Raw genomic sequence first — 14,313 nt, forward strand, 5'->3', positions numbered from 1 at the left:
TACTCACTCACATATACAGTTCTTATAAAAGTGTGAATTTTTTCCGCCATTGTGAATTCCACCATTACAGGAGTAGAGACGAACAGAAAAGCAGCATCATTTAACGAACAGAAAAACACAAAACGATCGCTTTGACACAACAGGTAGGAGTGATCATTAGCCTCACTGGTGAGATCAAAGTATCCACTGGCCCTAAACAGTTCAAAGCTCGATTGGGAAACCTTCTTTTGTTACACCTACTTGTTTGGCGGTTTTATGATCGCGTGAAGAAAAGGATGTGTTTATTTGTAATAAGAAGAATTTATAAACAAAATCTTTATAGCCATTTTAAAATTAGGCACGATTAGTACGTAAAAACTCAAATAATAATTTTTAACATACTTTATTAATATTCTAAAATATAATTCGTGTAGAAGTAAATTGTAATGATTGGTTCGATTTATAATATATATTCGATTCTTTTAGTCATCATTTCTCATGAATAGATCACAATGCCTTTTTTCTTAGAAAAAATACAACGTGGAATACAATTAATCGGTTTGTAATTATTTCTAAAATACCAATACGTACAGAAGATATTAGTGGACGGTGAATATTTTCAAGAATACAGCGTACATCGTTAAGAATATTGGGAACCAAGAATTTATTATTACTAACCAAAGTCAATGTAATTACAAACACATGTTAACTCAGATAAGCATTTTATATTATAGATCGATAGTGAATATTGGTTGCTACCCATACCGAAATAGATTTTGCATTTTGCAGGTATTTAATTTTATTCATTAATTTGTTAGTGCGTAATAAAACAGTTATTATTTTATGCATTTAAAAATAAATACCAGGTTGCTAGATCAATGTTTGGAAATCCATGTTTGTAACGATGGGGAAAATACTAATGCACCAACAGCGCCTAAATTTAACTCACTCTTCAGGACTGCTTTCTGCAGTGAGAAGAACGGATACCCCTTACTGTACAATTTTAAGCAACAGATCTCTTCGTTTCTATGTTTTAGTTAGCTGGACTGAGTTATAAAATACTCGAATTGCTTATGCGTTTGTAAGACTTTTTCTGACAAAAATAATTAATTACGCATTTTAATATATGGCATAATACGAGAATTCCCAACGATGGAACTGCATTCTGTTTTGCTTTTAATATGAAGTAACATTTCGGCTGTTTTATTTTCAAGCTGTTCTCTAAGAAACATATCACAAAAAATACCCTCATTACATGTGTTTGTAAACTTGAATTGAAGTAGTATACTTAAGTTATAATTAAAATATCATCACGGGTCAGTATGTTTGTTTATTAATCTATTCCATATGTTCACTACATAAGTTAAATATAGGATCATTATTAAACTATTATATTGTTTTAAATTTGTTATGTTCATAAATTTTGTTCTGAACATTTGAACAAAGTCCTTGCACTAATTCTTGCGAGATATGTCACTCAGTAAGTTAGTATTGGATCATAGAAGAACTATTATAGTATATACAAGTAAATAAAAAAACATAAAACTTTATAAAGGACATAAAAATGAAAGCCTGAAGAATCTAGCGCGGAAATCATCTTCTCCCATGTGTGTGATTAAGTCAGTAAGAAAGTATAAGTTGAATCTAGTTTAAATAACATGTTAAAGTAGATATTATTACAATTGAAGAATAAACATCCTCCCACGCCTTTCTCGTACACACAAACAAACAGATTCAACTGTCTCAGAGCGAAATCATACTTCGTTCCATTAATAAGCTCTTGTTATTAAAGCCATTGCATTAGTACAACTCTCCGCTCCTATTGTTTGTGTTCAATGGTCTTATCCAACTCTAGCTTTAATTATTCCCACCTACAAACCTAAACTTGATTTCTCTTCACAGGAACTCATTAAACATCTTTTGTTTCAATCTTACAAAGAGCTGTAAAGTGACTGTCACTATTGTCTCCTGATGAATGACCACACTTTATTGAATGTAATATACGGTGAGCTGTTACTTACAATCCAAATCCAGTTTTAGCAACCATTGACGTAAAACTATGAAGAACAGTGATATTTATAACATCAGGGACAGCAATATATTATAGAAATTCTGGAATAACTTAATGCTGGCATTCCAGAATTAATAAAGTTAGTTGCTGGTCATTCAGACATATGTGCATTGTTTAAAGTGCACGTAAAAGCAGGCTAGCCATAGTACGGGAGTTATACTAACAACGACACGGTCTTTAGTAAATGGTTTATGTTCGACGAGAGAGCTATGACGTATTAATACTTTTATTTTCTCAACTATTGTATTCAACATTTTATTCGCGAGTAGTATTCTGTACTCACTTGATTATCCCTCAAAGTTCTGGGAACTAAAGGATAGCGTAAGAATGACTCCTACATTAGTTCTTGTTTACGAATATATCTATTATTTGTGTCAATTTACTGGATTGTAATTAAAACCATTCTGATTAATTACGTTTTATTTCATTTAAATTTCTGAGAGCAACATAAAGAAGATTTAAGTATTTTTGTCGTAAAAATAATATTTATATTTTGGTATCACATTTAATAAAATAAAATATAAAAGCTAAAAAAAAGAACTTGAAGTTAAAATGATACCTCTACGTTACTGTATGAATACAAATACATAATAAACTGTACTATTTTCTCTACAAATTGTATACACAATGCAAACAATTAATTATTCTTGTTATGTTAAATTATAATAACAATATAAATTATAAACAAACAAAAATATCAGTTTATATAGATGTCAGTAAATATACTCAATGGTGAATTCTCTCATCTGTGATACACCCGTTGCCTTAAGTTTGTGTTGCAATAAATGTCCATTGTAATTGTTTATAGATTTAATATATAACGAATAAATAGAAAAAACAGGACAATCTATTTATACCTATTCATAATAACGCGGTTTTGAGAAGGAATCATTTTCATTATTAATAAGAATTCAGATTTCAACGAATGATATATTAAAACCATTATCCGCTTTTAGTGTATTTATGGCTTATACAAATTTAATTCCTAGTGGTTTTGTTTACAACTAAAGAGTGTTTCGCACATTGTTTAAAAAAAATACCTAAAATTATGCAACTTTACGTAGTTAGTGTTTACTTCTGTGTTTTATAATTAAAAGTCAATGAAATAAAACTTTTAAGAATATTACTAAAATTCCAATTTTTCTTCCCTTTAAAATTAAAGTTATTGAATAAAAGGTATGATAATAATAACTATAACATTGTTACATAAAACAGTTAAATACATGCGTAGTAAAGCATGGGAGGTATCAAATAAAATATCAAAAGAAGAAATTGTTCTTAAAAAAGGTTTAATAACAGGCAGGAGTTCGTTTTGTCATCTTGCTCCTAAATTAAATTAAAAATACCTCGACACTCTAGGCGTTAACAGCTCGATTGAAAAGCTTTTTAGAGGTCTTTAAATCTTTGGATAAACGACCTGCCTGTCTGTCCGATATAAAACCTTTTACACCTTACTTTTAGACCTCACCCTAGACCAAAACAACAATAATTTTGAATATGGCATTTACCGTAAACGTACAGCATCAGACCAAACTATCCATTACACTTCATATAATCCATACACGTAAAAAATGGCCGCTTATAACTCTATGATTTACCGACTTCTCAAAGTACCATTGAAGATAACCAATTATAACAAAGAATTAAATATCATAAAACATATTGCCAAGGTTATAACAACACTATGATGGACAAAATAGTAAAGAAAAACACGATCAAAATATTACTTGGCAATGAGAAGGAAAATGAAAAACAGGACAAGAAGTACATATGCGTTGAGTATAGCCCGATTATACAGCATGCACTAAATAAAGACCATTATTTCAATGGCTTAGACCTAGTCTTTAAGAAAACAAACCACACTAGAAACATTTTGAGATAGAATGAGCAGGTTGAGACCATTTGGAGAAGGTTATTGTTACGAAAGTGTGGGAGAATGTTCCATACAAACGGCCAACCCCAGATACAAAGCGAGAATAGATGAAAAGCGTTGTTGGAAGAGGAGCGGTCAGTGAGTTAGGTCGGTTTCTTTGATCCGGCCATCCACGCCCCTGAGCGGTGTATGGAGGATGTGACCCTTCTCCACTAGTGGGTTCTGGACGTCTCCACTGGAATGTTCTGGAAGCTCTAGTGGCCTTATAAGGAGCTGTAGCTATGCAGCGAGTTGAGTTGAGCTTCAGAAGTGAATTTATGCTAATACTCGTAATCGTGACAGCTGGATTTTTGTAAACAGTTATTGACTGTGTCAGTGTTAAATATACTCGTGTGTAATTAGATAGGCAATTTACTTCATAGTGGATTGTGTCAGAATAGATTACACTTCGTGAGTTTTGTTAACAAGTAGTTTATTTAAAGCCAGTCTAGTTTTAAGTAGACATTATTAATTATATTTATTTGTAAGAATAATAAATATTCAGTATATTCAATAATCGCCTAGTGTTTAATTCAAACAAACCCGTAACATTAATCTTAAAAATACTTTACAACAATAAGGTGAGAACGAGATAAAGTTTCAAAAGCGTATAAATATACAACGGTGGAAGTAACACTTCAATAATATTTAATGTCACCATTTGTTAATGCAACATCCTATGTTCTTACGTTGACATTCTCAATTAAGATAAATATAGTAAGAGACACTTATTAACAAGACGTTGTGTGGAAAGGCTTAACGGTATTTAATCTGTCTAAGTTACATAAACATCTTAGATGATGATTATTAGCGGAGCATTAGCTGACCCCATTTCAAAGGGGCTGAAATTTGTATTCCTGTCTGTGTGTTTAACTGACTGTCTACCTTCGCACGATATCTCGAGAACTTACTAACCTATAGATTTCAAATTTTACATGCAACTTCAACGGAGCCTATTAAAATATATCTTATTTATACTTTCTCTGAAGAATTCGAATTGGAAAAAGTAAATATGTTCAATTATTATGTACTTGGAATGTTATGAAGACAGTTGTGTTGTATTAATACTGATATCAGATATGTTGAACCAACACCTATAATACAATAAGATATCAGACAACGAGGACACGTTTTATCAGTTATTTAATACGAACACGCGTATGTTTGAAAAGCTGGTTTAATATTTTCGTTTTACTTCCCTGCATAATGCTATCAAGAAGTTTATATTATTTGATAAAGTTCTTTTGTATATTGTTTACAAAATATAACAAAAGTCATAACACTCAGTTCTACTTTTTACTTAAATTGTGTTGTAAATTATGATTTTACTATCATGAAAGTAGAATTTTTTTAAAATATGTATTTTAAAGTAACTTTTGGAAATTTCAAGCACAAGACTTGGTTAAATTATTCAGTGGCATTAAAAACTCTCACTGAATATATGAATTTGTGTTACTTAAATTAATGTAACTGATCTTTAATATACAGATAAATTTAATTAATATTATTATTGACGTTCTTTATATTCAGTTCCCCACATGTTCCATTCGTATCGCCTGTTCGTACAGTCAATATTGTTGTACAATAAAAACGGCCAAATATAAATAATACTGATTATGTGCTTTAGCGAGTGAAAATAGAAAATAAATACAAACAGGTAAAATAATACAAGCTGTTGGCTTAAGCTGACGTAAACAAAATAAATAGTGCACCATTGTACATGCCTGTGTTAGCAATAGTTAATTAAGTAAGGTAATTATGATTAGTAAGGTAAATTTAGCGCATGGTGGAATATTCGTCATTATCTGCATTGTTTGAGAGCAGTTATGTAATAATGAGAACACGCAGAGGCATTTGTCCATAAATGCAGTAATTGGGGAGTCAACAAGAGCCCGTGGGTACGAAAATTTACGATTATTACGTGATTCAAGTGAATAATGGCTATAGGATCAAATTGTAAACAAGGGTACAATATAATTTAACCTGTTAACTTCTAAAAACCACACACATTTATATTTTTTCCATTAAATTCAAACATGCAAGTTAAAGGTTTTAAGATCTTGCCTTAAACGTGTATACGATAAGCCATTTCAGCGGAATAAAGTGGGTGTTTTCGAAAATCTCAGGATGAATGGAAATATGAGGAATTCATCTTTAAATACTACACATAGTTATAATAGAACATTTATAATATTTGTGAAGTAATAGAATATTTAAGATAAGGAAAGATGTAGGTTATAATAGAACATTTATAATATTTGTGAAGTAATAGAATATTTAAGATAAGAAAAGATGTAGAATAGTTATAATAGAACATTTATAATATTTGTGAAGTAATAGAATATTTAAGATAAGGAAATATGTAGTATCCCGTGTAACTTTCACTATGAGATAGGACCACGGTCACCATTTTAATAGCTTTGTATCAGCTTCTTTCAGTCGAATTGTACTCCCTCAGGTTTAGGCTTGAACAAATCTTTAACAAAAAGGTAACCCCACCAATCGCAACAGCAATCCTTTGCAGTAAACTGAAACTATCGGTCAATCCCTATGTCTCAACATTTACAAAAAGTGCTCCGGAGAATCCTTGTGAGACCCAGATGCATATAGGTTTTTGCTGTACCCAGTGTATGTTCAACTGGATGGTAAAATCGAGCCAGATACGAACCCTACCGGTGTAGTCCTTCAAATTATTTGTTTACTTCAGATCCTGATATGGGTGTATGCTTTGTTTCAGCAGCAACAAGATGACAAGATCGATATGGGTGACGTTGCTACTGCTGATACTGACAGGAGCGGTGAAAGCTCACATACACTTCCTGAGACTGGCAATTCTGGCGGCTGCAGGACTGGCGGGAATGTACATGGTACATCTACTGGCTCAGGACTGGACTAAGATACGACCTAACACACCTAACCTCACTCCGCTCATTCAACAGGCACTGCAGGGCATCCAGGGCCTCTCCAAACGGTCCATCCCTGACGTAAGTGTCGGTGCGAATTCTAATACACAAATACATTTTCATTTAGTGAAATTCAAATATATAAAATTCTTTGAGATTTGAAACTATGATGATACAGAAGGTTTCATGTAACAGATAATTATCTATGCTTTGCTAAAACTCATATTCTACCAATATGAATAATATAGTATTTGATACACACCTGTCGTCATTGTCAGTGAATAAAATACATTCGTTTTGAATTTATATAGTACTAGCTCTAAAACAATTACTAAAAATTCAGTTAGTTTTTGTTCAAAGATTTCTGACCAAAATAAAATAAAAAATTATTATTAAAGATTATTAATTTAATTTCTATTACATTACATTAGATATTATGACAATCGCTGATTCAGTTTATAATTCATTCTTAGATAAGGGGTTATTTTAACAGAACGAAACAATTGTCTAAGATATAAATAATTAATATTAGGATAGTGAAATTATAAAAGTTAAAACATAGGAAATGTCATTATAGAGAACTACTATTTCAGTTAATTATTTAAACTAAATAAACAATTAATTTTGTATATAATAACCTGTATTTTTCTAATATATTATAAAACAGCAATTATTTTTTATTTGAATTTAATCTTAATCTTCATGTATGACTGATGTTTCAACATTCTAGCTGGTCGATGTAGAGTGGCCAAACATGTGTTCATAATACCCAAATGTATTACGGGAATATTTTGTTTGGACGAAAGTGAGAAAACAAGTTATGAATATAAAAATGAACACGTAAGTATAATTTACTTACGTTAGTAGTTTGTAGAAGAATGTGTCTACAGGACTTCAGAAATAATACGAAGTTAACACCTATGATTACGTACATACAAAAGGAACAGAACAATTATGAGAAAGAAAATAATTATGAGGAGTCAACCGGCTGTTAAGAAACATTATGTGGTGAATGCCAGTAAAATAGTGGTAGAAACACTAACCTGGGTAGGAATATGACAACTCGTGATAATATAAAGTAGCATTAAATGCTGTTAAGGAATAACAGTTCCTGGAGTCGTCACTTTAATCGGTTCTGCTAGTGACGGTAAAAAGAAAATGGTACAAATTAAGAGTAGCTCTCAAAACAAGAAATGAGTAGTATATTTGTAAATTATGCGTTTATAACTAATTCGTCAAGGAATAATAGCTTAGAATTTGTGGCAGAATATCGGTTCACAAACTAAAGAAACTTTTTGCAAACAAAAATTCATAAAGTTATTATTATCTCAACTCACAGGCAGTTACATTATATTTGTGATTTTTTTTGCTGATGTGCTCTTTTGAAATAAATAAATAAAAAAATATATTAAAAATTTTAGACAAAGATTTACTTCTTTTTTGACGTGTCTTCCATGTTTTTCAGGGAATAGTTGACGATAGTCTGAACGAGATCCCGACTTGGGACTCGGCCCTAGAGCAGGATCCCCTAGGGTGTGCTCGTAAACTGGTCTGTACTCTGGCTACCAGGCCACGCTCTTCCCTCAGGGCAGAAGAGACCAACATACTCGCCATGGTCAGGTTAGTTACTGTTATACTATATGCCTTAGTGGTAAGTGGATTTAGGAGTTTCGGTATTTAAATGTTAGATCAATGAAATGTTGTTTCATTTCACTTATGTTTTGTAAAAAATATAAAACTGCAACAATACAACGCCGTTTGATATTTCATCGTAATTTTTAATGTGGGGGTGAAAAAGAATTTTTACAGCTACGCATCTAAAGCCAGTTAATTAAATGATTTTATAAATAGCAATCAAGACTTGAGTGTTAATCAGTAAGAGATTCTTGGATAATATCAGACGGTAAGTAAGTATAATCTAATGGTTGTTTTATAAAATTCATAACAACCAATATTTAATTTTATGAAACCTTTCGATAGCAAGTAAGTGGTTCATAACTGTGTTTATTTGGTGTGAAAACTAATTACACTACTAACGCTACTTTGAGCTGAAATTAATGATATTGTTGATTAGTACAAGAAAACTCCTTTTACAAAAAATATTGAGTAAAAAATATAAGTAACATCTTTAGAATATGGAAAGTTGTAGAACTGACATTTAGAGAGAGAGAAAGTCCATTAGGAAAGTATAGGTTTTGTCTATCCGGTAATCAGTCACCTTTCGAGAGTAGTTGGAAGGTTCGTTAAAGGCCGTTAGTTTTAAATGCAAATATCATCAGACCAACTTTAACAGAAATCAAAGTGGTTTTAATATTATATTAATGTCTTATTATTCTTTCATTGAAAACGAAAGGCCTCGCCAAAAAACCTTATTGTTATTAGATCCTTTATTTTTAAATCCATTAAAGAATTACAGTAGGAAAGAAGTTTCTACAACGTGTAATATAATTTTCAAATTCCATTTTTAATTCTTCAAGAATTCATTGGCTATCAATATTGACAACTTGAATTACATTCTTTCTCAGTTGGAATCTTGATTGCTTTCGGCAAGATAAATAGGCTAATAAACCCTAAACTCTTTGTTTGAAGTTTATTTTTGACGATGGAAGGATTGTGAAAGAAACATGATTTTCCGGACATTTGCCATCGTTCACTAAATTTTTGAATCAGTGAGTTTTTGTTTCACTGAACGATGGCAAATGTCCGGAAACCCCCCTAAACACTTTGTATTACGTAAGAATGAAGAGAATCAGCATTCTTGTAATATACCTTCCTCATGTTACTAATTGGCAGATTTAAAAATAAAAACTATTATTTAATATTTGTCAGTAGGAATAACTGAGGTGTATTTAATAATTTTATTAACTATATTTAACCATTGTTTCAACCAATTATGCTAATGAATTGACTCCTAAGTGTTTGTTGTAGCAAAAAAAGGCATGTAAATACCTTTTGGGCTTTGAAATAATTGTATCCTATTGATAAGTATAATTATTTGAATATAAAAAACTAAATCGTGTCTTTGATATGACTGTTTTGGAATATACAAATATACTTTGCTGTAATTGACCGTTTCTACATGAATACGTATTGTTTGATGCAACATTCACACGTCTATTATTTATAGACTGACACGTCTGCATAACTCCTAGTTTGACGACATAATATTATGAAGATTTTACTTAAAATATACACAACAAAGTGTGTTACACCAAAAATACACAGTGTCGAAGACTTTGACATTTATTTTATAACACTGCCGATATCTTGTTATAAAATACGTGATGTTAGAAACATATTCAAAATAGATTCACTTGTACATTGAGGAAAAAAGTTTGGCATATATTGTTATATTTGTTTGAGGTTATATGTAAAGGATAGACTGAGAAGTAAAAGCATAATTTAATATTATTTTTTTAGATATTCAGTTTCAATTATGTGTTACATATTATTTTCTAAAAAATATTATGTTTGTAATAGAAAGAAAAATATTATGTTTTACTTTCTTTATCAAATACGATTACTTTCTTTCTTTATTTTTCGCTTTTTATAAATAAATTAGTATCGTACTCCTTCTCTTAAAAGAGATCTGGGTTTAGTAAAATATTTGTTAAGATAATGTTCAAAACGAATTTTTGTACTGAAAATGAATTATCTGGCATTGTACACTTTACTGTAAGGTCTGCACTGGGTGACATCAAAGCGATTGTACAAGCACAAATATGAAACTCTAAATAGTGCGGTTGCCTGTAGCATTCCGTAATTACCCTGAAACATTTCGTACAACCAACGTTACTTACGTAATTGTGTTACGGTAGTACTTTTGAACAAAACGTTTCAAAAGAACTTCTGACTAAATTTAATTATTGTTGGAGCCCATATTCATTCAGAGGAAAGATGAATGAAGTTAATCAGATAAACCAAACTGTCAGTGCTATAATCGTAAAGTTTGCTATCAAATTCATGTTATGTTTTTGTTATATTGTTGTAAACTACTCCAAAAATAATTCTTATACTCGAAAAAAATAAAAGAATATAAGTATATTTTTGGACTAAGCCGAGGATTCACACGCAGGACTAAGTTATAAATAATTATTTTTTCTATCTTTGGGGCAATAGATTTAGACGAAATCATAGTTAACTACTCTTTTCATTCGAAGGGCTGGAAAAACTTCATTTCTATTTTTGTGGCCATCTGTATATAGGTCCGCATGATATCTCTTAATTAACCTGACCGATAGACGTACTTTTTGCTTGAAGCTTTCTATTTAAGCTTATTTGAGTTTGATGTTGGTACATGTCACTCCATGCTATTTCGATGAGCTTTACTGAAGCTTTTGACTTGATCTTATGGGTTTACCAAAAATATAAAGGCAACGAAAAAATCGCAGGGTAAGTAAATTTGTATTCAAACTAAGCACAATAATTTAGAATGTAATACGTGTCAAAATAATACATGTAGGTTTTTGACATTTTGAATGCAACTCCAACAGAGCCTGTTATTCGACGCGCGGTGTGGCGTACTCCTGCATTGTCACTGGACAAGGAAGAGTTACATATTGCCTTCTTATGGACAGTAATTGCTTTAATAAAATGCTTTCTAAATAAAAAACTTGATAATTATCAACCTTGAAATATTTAAGTTGTTGTCAGGTTATGGGATCATTACTAACTGGGGAAAAACAACAGGACCGTGATCTATAGTAAAATTACTTCCCTTTATAATAAGAATTATTTAACTAGTTTTAAATATTATATACTTAAATGCATATCCGAAAATAAATATGTTTAACTATGTTCTAATCGTAATTTACCTACGGAAATGTGCGAAGTTTCTTATCTTGTGTCGTGGAAATGTGATCTAGCTAGCATATATACGAATTCTCATCTTAATACAAACAATAATTTTTGTAATATGAAATTTTATTTGTATACAAACAACATTCTCCTCAAATTTTCAATTTGAATCCTGCTGCATATGTTTTCAATTACTGTAATCTCGTCTAAAAAAAATAAATCAAAACATATGGATACGACGATATTACTAGTGCAAAACAGTTTTACATTTATTTTGAGATAATAAACCAGTTTATAGTTTGAAATATTCTTCTAGTATATTATCAAGTGACGTTTGAATATTCAATCAAATAATATTCAATCAATAAAATACTTCTCCAGCAATTCCTTACTTTTCTGTAAAACTTCTCTAGTTTTATTTTTCTTTGGGTTTATTTAATTATTTTTATGTTATATTGAAGAAAACCACCGTCTACAGAGCTAAAAATTTGCGAAAAGACAAAAAAAATATCAGATCTGTTAGGCCAACTACATTTTTCCTGTCATTATTTCTAGAGCAATAATAGTGAATGGAAAGGAATGAAAAATGTTGGTCTTCTGCTTATTTGTCATAACATATAAAACATATTTACCGGTATAAGTATTTTTCATAGATAAAAATTTGTAAAACTACAATGTACATCTATTAGTCTCTTCCTCTAGCAGTCGATAGAAAAATAGATTTAACTGTCATTTGCAAATATTGGATACAGAAACTTCAATGGCAAGACAGTAAAAACTTATTATGATATTTCTGGTTTATAAAAATCTTACACTACACAAACGACCGCCTTTTGAAACATTTTCATTAATTTAATCTTCAATTCGATACATGTTCCAAGGTGGGAGAGCGGTCTTGAAAAGTTTGCCGAAAATACATTTTCTAAAGATCAGTTTCTAGTTATCTCAAGTAGCAACAATTTTCTTAAGAGTTCAAGTTCAAGTTATCATAAGACAAATTTCCAGCACAATAAGGAGCATTACTAGATATCTTTAAAGTATTATTTCTTCCATATTATGTACGTAATAATTAAAGCTATTTGTTTAACATTCAATACGGGCACCTAATAAAAAGATAATATTTTTCACTATCATTTCAGAATATATTTACTATAGTAAATATTGAATTAAAGATCGTATTCGTGAAGTTTAATAGCAACACATAATAAATACACGTTTCAATTCTATAAATAGTTTGGTATTTTAGAATTAATTACACTCCGTAGAGAGAGAGAGAGAGAGAGAGAGAGAGAGAGAGAGAGAGAGAAGAGAGAGAGAGAGATAGAAAGAGAGTTTGATACCATTATAGGACCCAGGAGCTACATTATTCCCAAGTTAATGGTGACAGATCGACTGCCAATGGCGTTAAATGTAGTTTTAGAGTCATCAATCACAATATAAACGGAAGTTAGTCTTTCTATAGTTCTAAAACAATTGGCTCAATTAATCACACTTTAGTATCATAATGGCTTCATAGTTCGGCGTGTTCTTACTGTAACAGTTCTGACATGACATTTGTCATAACCTCAGAACACTACGATATAGTCAAAGACACAAAACTGATATTTCCATACTTAGGTTTTGATCTATAAATCGTGTTTGGTTTAAAGCCAGAGCTTACCCAAACCTCACAAGGTACTCAGTTACGTCACTCACTCTTTATGAGAAGTTCAAATGTTTTATAGTTTAATATAGTTTAAAAGTCAAGTTTAAAGTCAAGTTCACTTGAAAATGCCATATTATATAAAACAAAGAAACAAAAATATTATTAAGCTTTAACGTATTTTTAAATTTTTTATTTCTAGCAGCAAAAATACCATAGAGTACGGTATAACAACAAATATATCACAGAGGAAAAACAAAAGTGTACATTTATTAATTTATTTCATAAATAGTAATGTAATTTAGTAACTATCCTTTTAAAATATTAATTTATTGAAATTTGTAGGCATGAATCCAGTGTTTCTGGAGGACTATATCTTACCAGTTCAGTTTAACCAGTGTTTGATATTATTGCTATGGAGAGGTCGCTCGTTTAACAAGGTTAAGTGCCTTGCTCTCCACCTCCCTAGGTGACTGAAATCTGTCACCTGAATTGCTGAAATCTGCAACTACTTAGCTACCACTCAGAAATTCAAATTTTAACATTTAACACATTTTGAGGTAGTATGAATAGTACATACAGTTCAGTTTAATGTAAGTTAGGCCCATCCTGTTTATCTTGTATCTCATTTTCTTGAATTTTTTAACATCATTCAAAAAGCCTCGCAGTATTGTATGTATTAATACCTGTGTATATTGTTACATATACTGAATGGTAGATATTCTCTACATTAAAACTGGTAAATTTCTGCTTTATTTTTAATGATGATGTGTACATTTCTTAAAATGTATTTTAACATGGGTTTTCTTTATAGAATGTCAAATACTGGTAGTAATATTGCAATCATTCAAATGGATGAGGCGTTTGCGTGTGACTGAATTTGATGTATGGGATTAAACCAGTGATTTCCCAAAAGGATTCAACACCATTTGCAAAGGAAGAATTTGATTATCCAGGAGAGTATAAACAAAAAGTAAACATTCACATAAGTAGATATGAATATGGGGTT

The 14,313-nt window shown here is 30.8% G+C and overlaps 1 protein-coding gene across 1 annotated transcript in view; it reads left to right on the top strand.

Annotated features, from left to right (window-relative positions):
- The first annotated feature begins 3,933 nt into the window (after positions 1-3,933).
- LOC124363579 overlaps positions 3,934-14,313 on the top strand; it is a 46,000-nt gene continuing 35,620 nt past the window's right edge. Inside the window, exons 1-3 of the mRNA XM_046818835.1 lie at positions 3,934-4,061; positions 6,700-6,946; positions 8,331-8,485. Coding sequence (XP_046674791.1) covers positions 3,934-4,061; positions 6,700-6,946; positions 8,331-8,485 — 530 coding nt within the window. The remainder of the gene's footprint in view (positions 4,062-6,699; positions 6,947-8,330; positions 8,486-14,313) is intronic.

This window comes from Homalodisca vitripennis, chromosome 5 (genome assembly GCF_021130785.1).
Source record: "Homalodisca vitripennis isolate AUS2020 chromosome 5, UT_GWSS_2.1, whole genome shotgun sequence".
Taxonomy (NCBI): Eukaryota; Metazoa; Arthropoda; class Insecta; order Hemiptera; family Cicadellidae; genus Homalodisca; species Homalodisca vitripennis.